This window comes from Psittacula echo, assembly GCF_963264785.1.
Source record: "Psittacula echo genome assembly, chromosome: 5".
Classification (NCBI taxonomy): domain Eukaryota; kingdom Metazoa; phylum Chordata; class Aves; order Psittaciformes; family Psittacidae; genus Psittacula; species Psittacula echo.
Genome location: NC_137739.1, coordinates 19,164,791 through 19,179,414, shown reverse-complemented (window position 1 = coordinate 19,179,414; position 14,624 = coordinate 19,164,791). Strand labels below are relative to the sequence as shown.

Below are 14,624 nucleotides of genomic sequence, written 5' to 3'. Positions count from 1 at the left end.
CTTCCCTGTGAGGGTGCTGAGGCGCTGGCACAGTTTGCCCAGGGAACCTGTGGCTGCCCCATTTCTGGCAGTGTTCAAGGCCAGGTTGGATGGGGCTTGGAGCAACCTGGTCTAGTGGAAGGTGTCCATGCCTGTGGCAGGGGGTTGGAATTGGATGAGCTTTAAAGTCCCTTCCAACACAAACCTGTATGATAACCCAGCAATGAATTAATGCCCTAGAAAAGCATTAGTGACATTATTGAAGATGTCATATTTAAGATGAAAATGTATTCATACTGCTATAGAGTCATCTGACATCTGTTAAAAAACGGGCTAAATAAAAAGTGAAAAGATGTAAAAAAGGTACATGTTAGGACTGGGTTTCTCTGTTAAGTTTCTCCATACCCTTCCTCACCCTCTCCAAAATATCATTCATATAAAACCACTACTCATGTAAAATCTATGTTATATTTATGAACAATACTCAAAAATTCCAATGCTTTTAAAGCAAAGGTGCTAACACATACTATGAATGTGACCTGCAGCTGCACGGAACAGAGTGGCAGTGGAAAGATGCAACCAGATCTGCCAGACTCAAATCTATGATACGAGCTTAGCACAGGCAAGTAGACCTTAACCACTCAACACTGAAGCCACCCTGTTCCAGTCTAAAGATATTACTTCCTCACGATAAACTGGAGAAATGGAAGTCGAGGACTGTACACAAACAGAAAATTTTATAAGCTTTGTTTAGGGATGGACAACTGTGGCACTGTATCTCAAAATGTCTGGTACTTACTACAGTCTGGGAAAAAATTAATCATGTTCTACACTGCACCAGTATAGATGTCCACACTAAATGCTAACACAACCAACTTCAAAAGTCAAGGGAAAACTCCTCGGTTATTTACAAGCCCAGTGTGTGTGAGCACACAACAAAGAAATCAGAATGGGTTTCCTGCTGTTAAAAGGGAATGCCTCAGTTTCCATCAGTAAACTCAAATGGCTCAAGTACAGGATCTGATATGTAAATTTCTTCATCGGAAAGAAAAAAAAAAAAAACACCAAAAAATGACCACACTAAATTAGAATGAATGCCCATGCAGCTAAATGGAGTGCATACTGATCAAAAGAAAACAAAGCAGCAGGGCAATACTAAAAGAAATTCTAAGTACTAGGTTTTTCAAATTTGTGCAATAAAAAACCGCTGCAGAGTACTTACACATCCAAAGATACCACTAAGAGGTGGAAAAGTTTTTACTGTAGTCATTTTCACCTATGGCACTCTGCCTGCAGAGATGCCTAACAACATGCCAGCTGACTGTGCTATGCAGCAGTATGGCTATACAGAGCTCTGCATAGAATTATTTGCCTAGCTAAGAAAAACCAGTGCTATAAGCTAACTCCCTCTTGTCAGCTTGGCCTGTACCGTCAGACTGCCAAGAAGTACCATATCTAATACCTGGCAAACTTTGTTTTCTGATGTCAGGACCTGAATGAACATTTCAGAAAGACTATATCCAGAAATTTCTCATACTGATATGACATCTTCAGTAATATAATGTCACTAATGCTTTTTTAGGGCATTAATTCATTGCTGAGTTATCACAGAATCACAGACTGGTTTGGGTTGGAAGGGACCTTAAAGCTCATCCAATTCCAACCCCTTGCTACACGCAGGGACACCTTCCACTAGATCATGTTGCTCCAAATCCCATCCAATCTGGCCTTGGACACTGCCAGGAATGGGGCAGCCACAGCTTCCCTGGGCAAACTGTGCCAGCACCTCACCACCCTCACAGAGAAGAACTTCTGCCTGAGAGCTCATCTCAATCTCCCCCCTGTCAGGTTAAAGCCATTCCCCCTTGTCCTGTTCCTACAGGCTCCTGTCCAAAGCCCTTCTTCAGGTTTCCTGTCAGCCCCTTTAGGCACTGGAGCTGCTCTAAGGTCTCCCTGGAGCCTTCTCTTGTCCAGGCTGAACAAGCTCAGCTCTCTCAGCCTGTCTCCAGAACAAAGCTGCTCCAGCTCTTGCATCATCTCCATGTCCTCCTCTGGACTCGGTCCAACAGCTCCATGTCCATCTTGTGATGTTGCCCCAGAGCTGGAAGAAGAGGGGTAGAATCCCCTTCCTTGACCTGCTGCTCACACTCGGGGGATGCAGCCCAGCACAAGGGGCTTTCCAGGCTCAGGTGCACATGGCCAGGTCATGGGGAGCTTTTCATCAACCAAGACCCTCAAGTCCTTCTTCTCACGGCTGCAACAGACTGCAGATTATTATACTTATCTTGGACTGCAAGCTTTCAATTTTTAAATTAATACATCAAGTCAGGAAGAGCCCCTTGACTCCACCACATTTAGTAAGACTAGTTTCGTTCTGATGCTTCATAAAAGTGCTATGAGTAAGAATGGACTATTCAAGCTTCCTATTAAGACTGATATATATGACTTGCAAGACCTATTACAAGGTTATTGCAAGGCTATTACAGACTATCTAAAGGGGGAAGAGGGAGAGACACAAGGTAAATGTTTGTGCACACATCTCTGATAACTATAGGACTTTTGCTACTATTTCTACGAAACACAGTAGAATGATACCTTCAAAATATTTTTTTTTTCTTATTTTTAACAGTGTCATACAATGAATTCCCAATCAGGCTATGAAATGTAAGAATATTTTGAACTGGATGCAGCACACTAAGACAGGCTTGCAAGCCGCGGGCCTGCCAGTCTATTAGTTCTAACTACTAAAAGCAAAAAGGTATATATATAGGAAAGTATAAGTTCTTACACTGCAGCACTTGACTACTGGAATTACCTTCAAAGACTTTCTAGGACAAGACTGTAGCTTGGGAAATGAAACGGGACTTCAAAAACTATCTTAAAAGCACAGTTAGAAACACAGGTAAGAGTTCAAAGTTCCACTTCTATTTAGAAAGACTAAATTAAAATCGTTTTGTTTATACTCCCATATTTCAATGTTATTACATCCTTGCCAGGTCTGTGGGCAGGAAACATCAGGTCTTCTCAGTTTTAGATGAAGAACTCTTTTAATGTGACTTGTTCTGAGAAGAGGCAGTCAGAAAAATAACTCTAAGGCAGACTAGAAAGATATCCTTATCAATGTGGAGAACAAGTAAATAAGACGCACTACATGAATATGTGCATCACATCAGAAGCAACTGACTCCATCTGTACAATTAACACAAGAAACACAGAGCTCAGTAGAAGCTTTATCAAAAAGCCAGGTCTTAGGCCACAGTCTGAATGTACTCATGCTCCCAATTTACTGTCTTTAGCCAAAACTACTCACAGCCTCCCAGATAACATTTCCTTAGTCACTGCAGCATTGCACTGGGAAAATCACATTTTCTTAAGTTATAAATAATCAAAACCTATCCATACACTACACCAAAGCCACTTTCAAACTCATCACTACGTTTATATTTACCCCTCCATTCCACTCAGACGCATGCACACCAGTTCTCACTTTTAAACAGCTTTCTCCTTAAGCTATGGTATGGCAAACTGGAGCCACCTAAGTCAGGAGGAAACAGCTACCTAGCTTGAAACTGTGGCATTACTGACCACCTCAGTCACCTGGGAAACCTCAGAAGAAAATAAGACTATAAAGTGTGAGATTGCCTACCCATCAACAAACTGATTGGCAACCAGTCTCAGAAGTTTGTGAGAGGAATTCTATTCAGCAGCTAGCATCACCTTCACCCTATACACACCGGACAACAGGCAAATAGCTTATACCTGTATGAACCTTGCAGGTAACAGGTAAGCAAATAGCTTACCTGTTGAACCTTGACAAAGTAAAGCAAGAACAGAAGTATAAAAATGGCTCAGTGAAACAGGAACATCACCTTACAAACCTGAAAGTGTCAGAAAGAGTGAAGTGCTAGAAAACAGAAGCAATATACACTAGAGTATCAGTACGAGTAAGTGTACTCATCACAACATGGACTACAGTCAGTGATGGAACTTTGCATAATGCTATTTGTCACACTCTTCAATATGTAGAATAGTGACGTTTCGTCAGTTGTGTCTTTCCACTTACTGTTTACATGCACTTATAAAAATGTATCTGCAGAACACATTAGTTTACTCCACAAAATAATTCAAGGGTTTTTTCTCTTCACACTCACATTTCAAGTAAAATCATTTACATTTTTCCTGATCTGGTTTGTTGATAATGCTCAAAGATCAGGATTTCTCAAGCAGCATACTGGTTAGAACTGTGCTGTCTTAACTGTGGTGTTCTAGCCAGCACACTCTTTTAAACTTCCAAGTCAGGACAGAACAGGCACATAAGCTTCTCTGCCTATTAATATTATTTTGAAAGCAGAACAAAGGGGAGAGCATTAATTTCTATTTCATTTTCCAGCAGGGTATGCCAGTCAAAGCGAGCAAATTTCTAAATTATTAACAGGAATTGATAAATTTCACAAGCTGGAGATGGGAGGGGGACACACGACAACCACCACACTACCTTACAGTGAAAGACAACTGGATTTTCCCTCGCCAGAGCTCTAGAATCGTGTAATAAATCCCGATTATTTTGCAGCTCTCAATTCTTAATTTGCAATCCTGTCGCTAATCTCAGCTACAGTACCACACACAACCACTTTTTTCCAAATTTGTCTTACAGAATCATAGAATAGTTAGGGTTGGTAAGGACCTTATGATCATCTAGTTCCAAACCCCCTGCCATGGCCACGGACACCTCACACTAAATCATGCCATCCAAGGCTCTGTCCAGCCTCGCCTTGAACAGTGCCAGGGATGGAGCATTCACAACTTCCTTGGGCAACCCATTCCAGTGCCTCACCACTCTCACAGTAAAGAATTTCTTCCTTATATCCAATCTAAACTTCCCCTGCTTAAGTTTTAACCTGTTACCCCTTGTTCTGTCACTACAGTCCCTAACAAATAGTCCATACCCAGCATCCCTATAGCCCCCCTTCAGACACTGGAAGGCTGCTATGAGGTCTCCATGCAGCCTTCTCTTCTCCAGGCTTGAACAGCCCCAACTTTCTCAGCCTGTCTTCAGATGGGAGGTGCTTCAGTCCCCTGATCATCCTCATGGCCCTCCTCTGGACTTGTTCCAACAGTTCCATGTCCTTTTTATGTTGAGGACACCAGAACTGCACACAATACTCCAAGTGAGGTCTCACGAGAGCAGAGTAGAGGGGCAGGATCACCTCCTTCGACCTGCTGGTCACACTCCTTTTGATGCAGCCCAGGATGCAGTTGGCTTTCTGGGCTGCGAGCGCACATTGAAGCCGGCTCATGCTCATTTTCTCATCGACCAACAGCCCCAAGTCCTTCTCCACAGGGCTGCTCTGAATCTCTTCTCTGCCCAACCTGCAGCTGTGTCTGGGATTGCTCCAACCCAGGTGTAGGACCTTGCACTTGTCATGGTTAAACTTCATCAGGTTGGCATCAGCCCACCTCACAATCGTGTCAAGGTCCCTCTGGGATGTCTTAACACAAAACATCTCTGTAATTGATTCAATAATGTGAAATACAAGAATCAAGAACAATCAGGATAAAAATAGTCAATCTCCTTAACTTTAGAACTTGATTTGCTCAAATAACCATGTCCAACAACATCACCACCAAAAACCACTCTCTCCCCTCATATCAACTGCACCTGCCCTAGACTACTTCAGATCCAACTAAAGTTCATACTATTACATGGTACTCACTCTACTCCATCAAGTTTAGACCTCAGTTCTTAGTGGAAATTTATTTTTAAATATCGAGCAAAAAGAATTTATTATTTTCAATAATTTCCTTGACAAACATCCATTAAATGGTTTCAGTTGTTCCATTTTTTAAAAAAGTTAAGGGTTTTCTAGTCTTCCACAGGTAATTGCAATTTTCTCCCTTACTGTAAAACTCAATACCAAATAACAGAAAATAAAGGGGGGGGGGAAATAGCAAAATAATTTTCAGGTTGATTAAATCCCAAAGTTCTCAGTGCAGTGGGTAGTTTTGAAGGGTTTTTTGTTTTTTTGTTTTCCAATTTGTAACTATCCAAGTGTAGACAACTATGATTTTGTAGATGTGTTTGGAATCAATAAATTCTGCCTTGAAAAAAGATAGCCTACAATAGTTTTTACTTCCCTGTACTGTAAAGTCTTTTCAAAGCACAGCAAGAATTTTTTCAGTCACTAGGTATGACAGTATATTCTTTTACAAACATCAAATACAGTGCTGGTTTATTCCTCTAGCAGAAAAACAAATGCACTCATTAGCTGTACCCTTCTCATACACACAGGCTAAAATCTAACCCTGTCATGTCACACCTACTGCCCTAAAAATGGCAAGCTACCAAGAGCTTTTCTACACAGCAGCAACTGAAATCATAACATGATTTAGTTATGAGATGTCTTTCCAGTCTTCATACCCCCACATGAGCAGCTATAGCATGCAATGATAGTAAATTTTTTTTAAAGTACAGATAAAAGACAATCCTTTGTAAAGCTCCACTGCACTGTGTTAGTAAACATTTCTTCCGTGAAAGATCCTTATTATATGGCACAGTATTTTGCCCAGATGAAAACAAGCAGGTACATACTGATCTTCCGTTCCAAAAAACTTCACAAAGAAGCACTTTTTCCCACGAGGTTTCTTCAGATCTTTCGGTGGATTAACAATCTGAAGGTGATGAGAAGTGAAAGTTAAAAAGCACGTTATGAAAATTTACCCTATGATTTTACGTCATGTGTTACAGCTACTGTAGGTTTGTTTGCTTTTTCTACCTGATTAGGAAGAGAATCCTGAATCTGTAAAAGTCTTTCAAGTAAATACGTAAGCCATGTATTTCCTTAGATACGGGTATGCTGCAGCAGAGTGAAAAAGTACCCTCCATGGATGCATCACTACACTATTAGTGAGCTTTTCTTCTCCTTAACTCCAATAGATAAGTTATCAATCTTTTTAAAATTGGCATTAATAATAACTTCTAATATTTCCATCTAAACCTTTGTCTTCACACGCACAACAGTGTGTGTTTAAACTGCTAGCAGTTTAAAATATTAGAAAAAAGCTGTCGTTCAGTTACACAGCTGACACCAGAAAAGCTCTAGGGGAGCATGGAGTCCACTTGATCCAATAACCAAATATTAATGGTTGTCAGCCACATCAACAACACTTTTCCCTGCCACATGCTGTTCTCTCAGCATGCTTAATCCTCATACATACACCAAAAATAAATACAAAGTTCTTTCAGAGAAGTAGAAATAATAAAAATGGCACATATAATTTTTTAAAACTTTTTGGCCTTTCATCAGGAAAAAAACCAAAAACCAACCAACCAAACCCGAAGAGAAAGCTGAACTACTCCCTACCCCAGAATTACTCAAAAAACGTGGCTCTAAAAAATATCTTGAGAAGACAGACTATTTCTATTACTTAACACAGTGAATTTAACCAACCAACTTACTATGGGAGGAAAGAAACTTATCTTGCAGAAACCAATAGGAATCAAATAAGTAAATCTGGGAAACACAATCAGTTTCAGAGCTGGAAGAACTGCTCTGTTACTTTTGATTCCTTCTGAACTAACAGCTCTGAGTGACAGGCTGAACTATATTAAATAAAGCCCTAAACTGGTTCACAGTTTAATTTGTGGGGTATGTATTAAAAACAAAAAAAACTCAAACCCCAACCAAAACAAAAAACAAAACAAACAAACAAACAAGATCCAGTATTAATCTTCAACTGAAATGTTTTCAGGCAATTCTCTCAGTGTAGAAGGAAAAAGCAAAACCAGCCAAACAAAAAACACCACAAAAACCTAAGAAAGTAATATAATAATAATGAAAAAAATAATAACAACAACAACAAAACCCACAAAACCAAACCCTACACACACACAGAAAAACAAAAAAAACAAAGAGCCGCCAAACCTCACCTTTCCTGGCCATGGAGGATACCGGCCCAGCTTCCCCCTAGAGAAAAAAAAAAAAGTATTAGGCACTAGAACCAGAGGAAAAGAAAAACCAACCAACCAACAAACAGACCAGCTATCCCATGTTTACCTTTTTGGATTATGCTACATTTTTTGTATTACGAGAGTTACAACTTACATTCTAAACCTATCGTGACAGGCAGGACACCCAGCTGACATACTAGCATTACACTGTTAGATACCTGCACCTAAACTAAGCCTCTCACCATGATCTCACTAGTCTATCAGAATTTAAATGAACAGATCAGCAGCACCACTGCTACTGCCTGGAAAACACAGTGTTACAGTGCTTATTACTCCCATAATACTGGATATTCCTTCACAAGGAACTGGAAAACATATTGATGCAGGCAATCAAACCAATGTTCAGGTTGGTAACTTATAGTCATCCAGACATAACAGTGCAGTGAGCAGAGCAGCCACTGATTTCCAGCTCAGAGAATTAAGACTCTTAGAAGTTCCCACTGGAAAGAATTACTGGCAGGATTCCCTGAACAGGAGTTCCTTATCACTTTCTTCAGGTGCTCACCACCACAGTAAGACATGCTAAAGATATAATAGAGCCATTTAAAAAGGCAGAAAAGTTATTTCCTACACTTGCAAGTGTTTCTATTATGAAAACTACACGACAGTATTTATTCAGAGGAGACATTAGTCTTAGCCCTCAGCATGGTGGCAAAGCTTTCACAAAACCTTATCAGTCATTGTCTTGCAAGAGACTGGTAAAGAACCTGTGGAGCCCACGACTCTCAAACCAGTAACTCTCAGCAAGCGGTTGTGAGATGGCAGTGCTGAACAGACTATTCCACAACCATGTTCAGGCAAGAACGCTGCCAAGAGGTGGAACTGTGATCGTGTCTCATATTTGGTACTTCCATTCTTGTACTGAACAAGACATTCATGAAAGTCTTTCCTATGCTACTGTCTTTGTACAGAGTTCTTCCATGACGGCTCTAGGGATAGTACCTGTCTAGGTTGTCATTTACAAAACTAAAGCAGGATAATCTGCCTTCCAACACTGTGAGCAGTGCACTCCCCAAATCTGCCTTCAAAAAAAAACATAAATTATTTGCTAAAAGGAACCAATCTGTACTTACTTTGCTACATAAATTAGACAACTTCACAGCACTGTCAATTTTTCGGATGAGAAACTGCAGCTGTCACAGCATGGAGCACGCGCTTCTTTTTATCTGGGATATAAATATAAATGCATGCACTTGCGTGTTGAGAATTAGCTCTTTCTTGCAAACCCTAGCAGGACATCCTCGCCTATCAAATACAGTAGAGCCTATGCTCTTAAAGAATCAGTGCTTGCAGGGCTCGATGGATTTCCCTTCTGATCAGGAAATACACACAGGTAAAAAAATCACAGGTCTCCAACTATTAGAGGGCAGAACTGGAGTGACAAAGGGGCTTCTGTGAGCTACAACAGGGACATCCTAACGTGCAAAAAAACCGCTGTTTTCCCGATTTGCCGTGTTGGTTCATTAAAGCACTGCCAAGAAATTGTATCGCTGCTCTCCCTAAACACCTACTAACTTTATGTCCGTTCTCACCTCCTTTGGGAGAACACCATATTTCCAACCGAGCCCCGCAACGATCGCCCCCCTACCCGGCTCCCCTCATTCCTTCCATCTTACACAGGTTCTTTTATGCTCCGCCTCCCGTTAGACTCCGGCGCGGGCCCGGCCAAGAACCGAGCCTGCCTGCTCCCGGCCCGCTTCAGCACACTGCCGCGGATCGCCGCCCCGCCGCCCCCCCGCCCCATCTCGCACAGACCCCGAGGGACAGCAGTAGCAACACCAGCCGCCTGGCCCGCGGCCCCCCCGCCGGCTGCGCTGCCGAGCCCCTCCCTACCCGCAGCCAGGAGTCGGGAATCCCCCCTCAGCTGCGGGGTGACAGCGCTCATCACGGCATTCAGGCTCCCGCCGCGCTCCTCCGGGCAGGGCACAGCCCCGGCACCGCCCGGCCCGCGCATCCTCTGCCACAGGCAGCACCTCAGCCTCATTCACAGGAAGTGTCTGCCCCGCCATCCTCCGCCGCCCGCCACGCCACTCACCACACTAAGTCTCCGAGCCTCAGGCTCACGGCCGCCATCTTACCGACAGAACCCCAGCCGCGCCGCGCGAGGCCTGCCGGGACAGCACGACACCGCCGAGGGGAGCGGAGAGGGACAGCGGTAGCGCAGATTGGACAGCCCCCGTCACGTGGGCGGGAGGCCGTCACCGGCCTCTCCCCCGACACGTGACCGTGGCTACGACGTCGATTGGACGGGCAGTATCGTAATTGCGTCAGGGTGCCGCTGGATGGGGGCTCGATTTGGCCCCAGGCGGTTCTGGTGCCGCCAGCGTCTCAGGAGGAGCCGTCAGGCAGCAGGATTTTGTGCTGAACACGTTGGAGCCGGCGGTTGCGATAGTCCGGTGGCGGTGCCGGGTCTCCCGCTGTGGCACAGGGTGCTGCTCCCGGAGTGTCTGCGGCAGCCGGGAGAGAAGGGGTGTACTTTAATGCGGGATTTTGCCATGAGGAAAACTAAACCGAGGACCCTGCTACTGCCCAGGGCACCTCGCTGTCCAGGTGCAGCCTCTGCGGGGTGGCTGGGCACCAGGGAGCGTTTGTGACCTGCACGTGTATCTCCCAGTGACTCCCGTTAGGTCAGACGAGGAGGTGGTCAGGCTTAGAACGTAGTTTGCACCCGCTCACCTGCCGTAGCACCCGGGAGATGCTGTCTCTCGCCGCCTGTTGTAGGGTTACACCAGTTTTTCCTGGTGAATCTGTGTCAGGAGTTGCCTTTCTGCGCATCTGACTCAGCCAGTTTCACAACTCCTCAAGCATTCTTGTGTCCTCTCTGCTCTGGGCCCCACAGAAACCTTAAGGTAAGTGCCTTAAAGGGCATAAGCTTAACAGATATGCTGGATACAAGATGCCCACTCTGTACTAACTGTACCCTGTAATTAGTGGTTTAATTGCTCTGCCCTTTCTCTCAGATTTGGGTGGATTGAGGTCGGGTATCCCGTTATTCTAAATCAGTATTTATCAGCTTATTGAGGTATGTCCTCCTTGTTACAACAGGCCTGTCCTTTTTCAAGAGATGCACCATAGTAGGAGAAAATGTCCTATTTTAAGTGCATTAACAGCCTTTAAAAAAGGCATTTTGTTGTGTAGCATGCACCCCCTTCTCCCCACTTCTTCACACATTGATCTTGGAGGCTGACAAAAAACAGTCTCTGTATGCCCAAGTGTCTTCAGTAAAGGGCTCTGCAGCAGTACTGGAATGGATGCATTCACTTCAATACAAGGTATTGGTTTAAAAAAGAAAAACCAAACAAACCAGCTTTCTCCTGAGAGGTTTAATTTACCAGCTGTTGTGGCTTAAACCCAGGCGGCAGCTCAGCACCAGCAGCCACTTGCTCACCCCCTGGGAGGAGAATCAGAAGAATGTAAAACCTGTGGGTGGAGATAAAAACAGCCCAATTACTAAAGTACAGTGTAATACTACTGTTACTACTACTACTAAGGGAAAGAACAAGAGGAGAGAATATAAAGCTAAAAGTGAAGGAAAAAAACCATCAAACTATTAACCAGCAGTGATGCACAATACAATTCCTCAGCAGCTGGTGACCAATACCCAGCCTGACCTGAGCAGCAATTCCAGGTGAGCCCCCCCCAGTTTATATACTGGGCATGACATGCTGTGGTATGGAATACCTCTTTGGCTAGTTTGGGCCAGGTGTCCTGTCTCTGCTTCCTCTCAGGTTCTTGTGCCCCTCCTCACTGGCAGAGCATGAGACTGAAAAGTCCTTGATCAGGGTAAGTGCTACTGAGCAACAACTAAACCATTGGTTTTTAACACCAACCAGCTGGTGTTACCAGCATTGTTCTCAGCTAAAGCTAAAACACAGTACTGCACCAGCTACTAGGAAGAGAATTAACTCTATCCTAGATGACACCAGGACGCCATCCTGTAGCCAAAATCCAGGGGCTAATACAACCAGACCTACAGTTTTCTACTCCTTAAGTCTGTGCTGCACGGCTGTGCTGTGTTTGCACAGCCGACGGCAAGAGCTCCAGAGGCAGGACGCGATGCTGCTGCCGGCCGCCGGCGCTGTTTTGAGAGCAGCCAAGACACTTCCGCGAGCGGCGGAACCCGCGAGGAGATAGTGTGCCCCCGGCCGCTTGCGACACTGCACAAGGGTTCCGCCGCAGAAGGGCTCCGTGCGGCTTCCGGGCTCGGCGGGAAGCGGCGGTCCGTGGCGGAGAGCAGGGTGCTGCAGGACGGCGCCATGGCCCGCAAAAAGCTGCACCGGCCCATCGCCGCCATGGCCAAGAAGATCCGCGAGTACCGCGCGCTGAAGAACCGGCCGCGGGACTCGGAGCGCTTCGCCGTGGACTACGAGACCATGCGGCGGCCCCTGACGCAGAAGCGGCTGCCGGTGCTGGCCTGGGAGGACGTGCGGAACGAGAACCGGCTCCTGGCCCTGCTCTGCCGCCTGCCGCGCCTCGGTGTGGGCCGCACCGTCACCCGCAAGTCGTGGCTGTGGGCGCACGACGAACCCTGCTACTGGGTCATCACCAAGGTGAAGGCGGACTACACGGCCGAGGTAATACCACCCCTCCGGCGCCTCACAGCCCGCTGCTTCATAGAACCACAGACTGGTTTGGGTTGGAAGGGACCTTAAAGCTCATCCAGTTCCAACCCCCTGCCACAGGCAGGGACACCTTCCACTAGACCAGGTTGCTCCAAGCCCCATCCAACCTGGCATTGAACACTGCCACGGATGGGGCAGCCACAGCTTCTCTGGGCACTTCTCTGCCAGCGCCTCAGCACCCTCACAGGGAAGAACTTCTGCCTAAGAGCTCATCTCAGTCTCCCCTCTGTCAGGTTAAAGCCATTCCCCCTTCAACAGGTTCTTGTTTTCTTTGCAGAATATGGATCATGGAAGAGCTTGGGGTTACCTGACCTTCAGAGGTAAAACCAACTTATTTTCCTACACATGAGGTTTGGAGAGAGCATCTGTAAGTGGGACCAGAGAATAACAAGTGGAGGCATATGGGAGGGTGGGAGAGCTGCAGGAAAACCACAGCCTTCCTACTTGGGAAATAAGTTTTCCAAATCTGTCAATGACAGAAGTTCCCCATGTTTCGGTTTCCAGTGCTGGAATCTGGCCCCCACAGGATGTGTTTCTAAGGAATGTTGTGAGAGAGCCAGTGTAGGATGACTATAGGGAAGGACAGTATGCCATCAGGGAGTTAGGTGAGGTGACAGGCTAGTTTGAGTCTTCAAAAGCAAAACATAAAATGAATGCATGAGGGTATTCCAGGTAAAATTGTCAGTAAAATAGGAGTGATGTCAAGTAAACTTATGTTACTGGGATTTTAAATTAACACTTGGAGTTGAGGGATTCAGTTACCATTTCTAAAGCTGCTTTATATTAGGCACATGATTGTCACGAGAGTTTCTGAGACATTTCTTATTCAGAGGTTTTAAAGGTGTTGGGTATTTTTAATATTTTCCAGGGAACTGTAATCAGTGGAAGGAACTCTTATCCCTTAGCCATGGAAACTGAACTGGAGAGATGAAGTGACATTTTAACTTAAAAGAGGGAGTCAACCACAGAATTGGAACAACTTCCCTGTATTCCTTTCAGCCTGTTTCTCATTGGATTTCCAAGGGCAGAAGTGGGATCCTAGAGTATAGCAGCGAAGATAACTGGCCTATCATTTGAGAAACTTCCTTTACTAGTTATTGCAGTTGTAGCCAAAACTTGTTGCATTTCCTGGAGGGAGTTTGTTGTGGATAGTGTTGTTCACTGTGTTCATTATCTTTTCTCAGGCAAAACTGAAGAAGAAGTGAGAGAGATCGACAAAGTCATGTACCATGACTGGCGTATGGTGCCCAAACACGAGGAGGAGGCCTTCAAGCAATTCACCCCTGTGCAGGAAGAGACCGTTCGGTTCCTGCCATACCCACCTTTGCTCCGAGCCATGATCCTGGCGCAGCGGCAGAAAGAGGGAAAGCAAATCACAGAGGAGCCGATGATTGACCTGGAGAAGGTCACGGCCTCTCCCCGTCAGCATGCAAAGAAAAAAGCTACAGGGACACCAGTATAAAGACTTGTCCAATGTCCTAAGCTTCCTATGTGTTCTCAGTGTGTTAGAAGTACATCTTGCAGATGACTCCCTTGTCCACTGTGGTAAGGTATATCCATGTTTCCTGACTTTCTCCCCAGCCCTCGTCTGGAAGGAAAGATGCAACTTTGTTTTTACCATAGCTTTGGTCTCAGTCAGCAGAGGTGGCTTCTTGGTTCCCTGTATAGTTTCTGAATGCATAGCTCCTGTCATCCAGCTGCAGTTCTTTGGAGCACAATTTCCTTTTCAGCCTGAAAATTAGTTTTTTAAGAACATTGGGGTTTTTTAATAATTTGGGTCCTACATAAGTCAGACAAAAATGATTGAGAATATTGCATTATTTCACAGAACTGTGTACGAATGTATCTACTAATGAAAATAAATGTTTGAAGAAAACTTGATATTTTTTTTCAGTGCATGGAGGTCATGAGCTGGTCCTTTGACAAGGAGCGAAGGCTGGTAAGAGCTAATCTCTCATAGCTCTGTTGTGGTAGGAGCGTGGCAGGGCAGCTGCTTCACTGACTTCAGAAGCAAT

General features: G+C 44.9%; 2 protein-coding genes across 18 annotated transcripts in view; one reads left to right on the top strand and one right to left on the bottom strand.

Annotated features, from left to right (window-relative positions):
- GLYR1 (glyoxylate reductase 1 homolog) overlaps nt 1-10,105 on the bottom strand; it is a 31,397-nt gene extending 21,292 nt beyond the window's left edge. For 5 of the 8 annotated variants that reach the window (XR_013956809.1, XM_080617619.1, XM_080617618.1 and 2 more), the window contains exons 1-3: nt 10,023-10,105; nt 7,907-7,943; nt 6,569-6,648 (exon numbers count right to left, since the gene is read on the bottom strand). Coding sequence is in view for 5 of the 8 variants with exons in the window: in XM_080617619.1 (XP_080473745.1) it covers nt 6,569-6,648; nt 7,907-7,943; nt 10,023-10,060 (155 nt within the window). In the remaining 3 variants the exon portion in view is untranslated. Of the gene's footprint in view, nt 1-4,925; nt 5,083-6,568; nt 6,649-7,906; nt 7,944-9,060; nt 9,154-10,022 lie in introns of those variants that run through there. The other 3 variants (XM_080617621.1, XM_080617624.1, XM_080617622.1) reach the window with 3 other exon arrangements.
- A 112-nt stretch (nt 10,106-10,217) lies between these two features.
- On the top strand, nt 10,218-14,490 carry MRPS34 (mitochondrial ribosomal protein S34). 10 transcript variants are annotated; one of them, XM_080620119.1, is made up of 5 exons: nt 10,218-10,836; nt 11,716-11,770; nt 11,904-12,561; nt 12,887-12,929; nt 13,794-14,490. In XM_080620119.1, the coding sequence occupies exons 3-5, from the start codon at nt 12,244-12,246 to the stop codon at nt 14,069-14,071; spliced, it is 639 nt and encodes a 212-aa protein (XP_080476245.1). In that variant the 5' UTR covers nt 10,218-10,836; nt 11,716-11,770; nt 11,904-12,243; the 3' UTR covers nt 14,072-14,490. The 10 variants fall into 10 exon arrangements, with proteins under 10 accessions (XP_080476245.1, XP_080476253.1, XP_080476251.1 ...); XM_080620127.1 differs by adding an exon at nt 11,575-11,615 and having other exon boundaries at nt 11,716-12,561; XM_080620125.1 differs by having other exon boundaries at nt 10,218-11,615.
- Nucleotides 14,491-14,624: the final 134 nt, after the last annotated feature.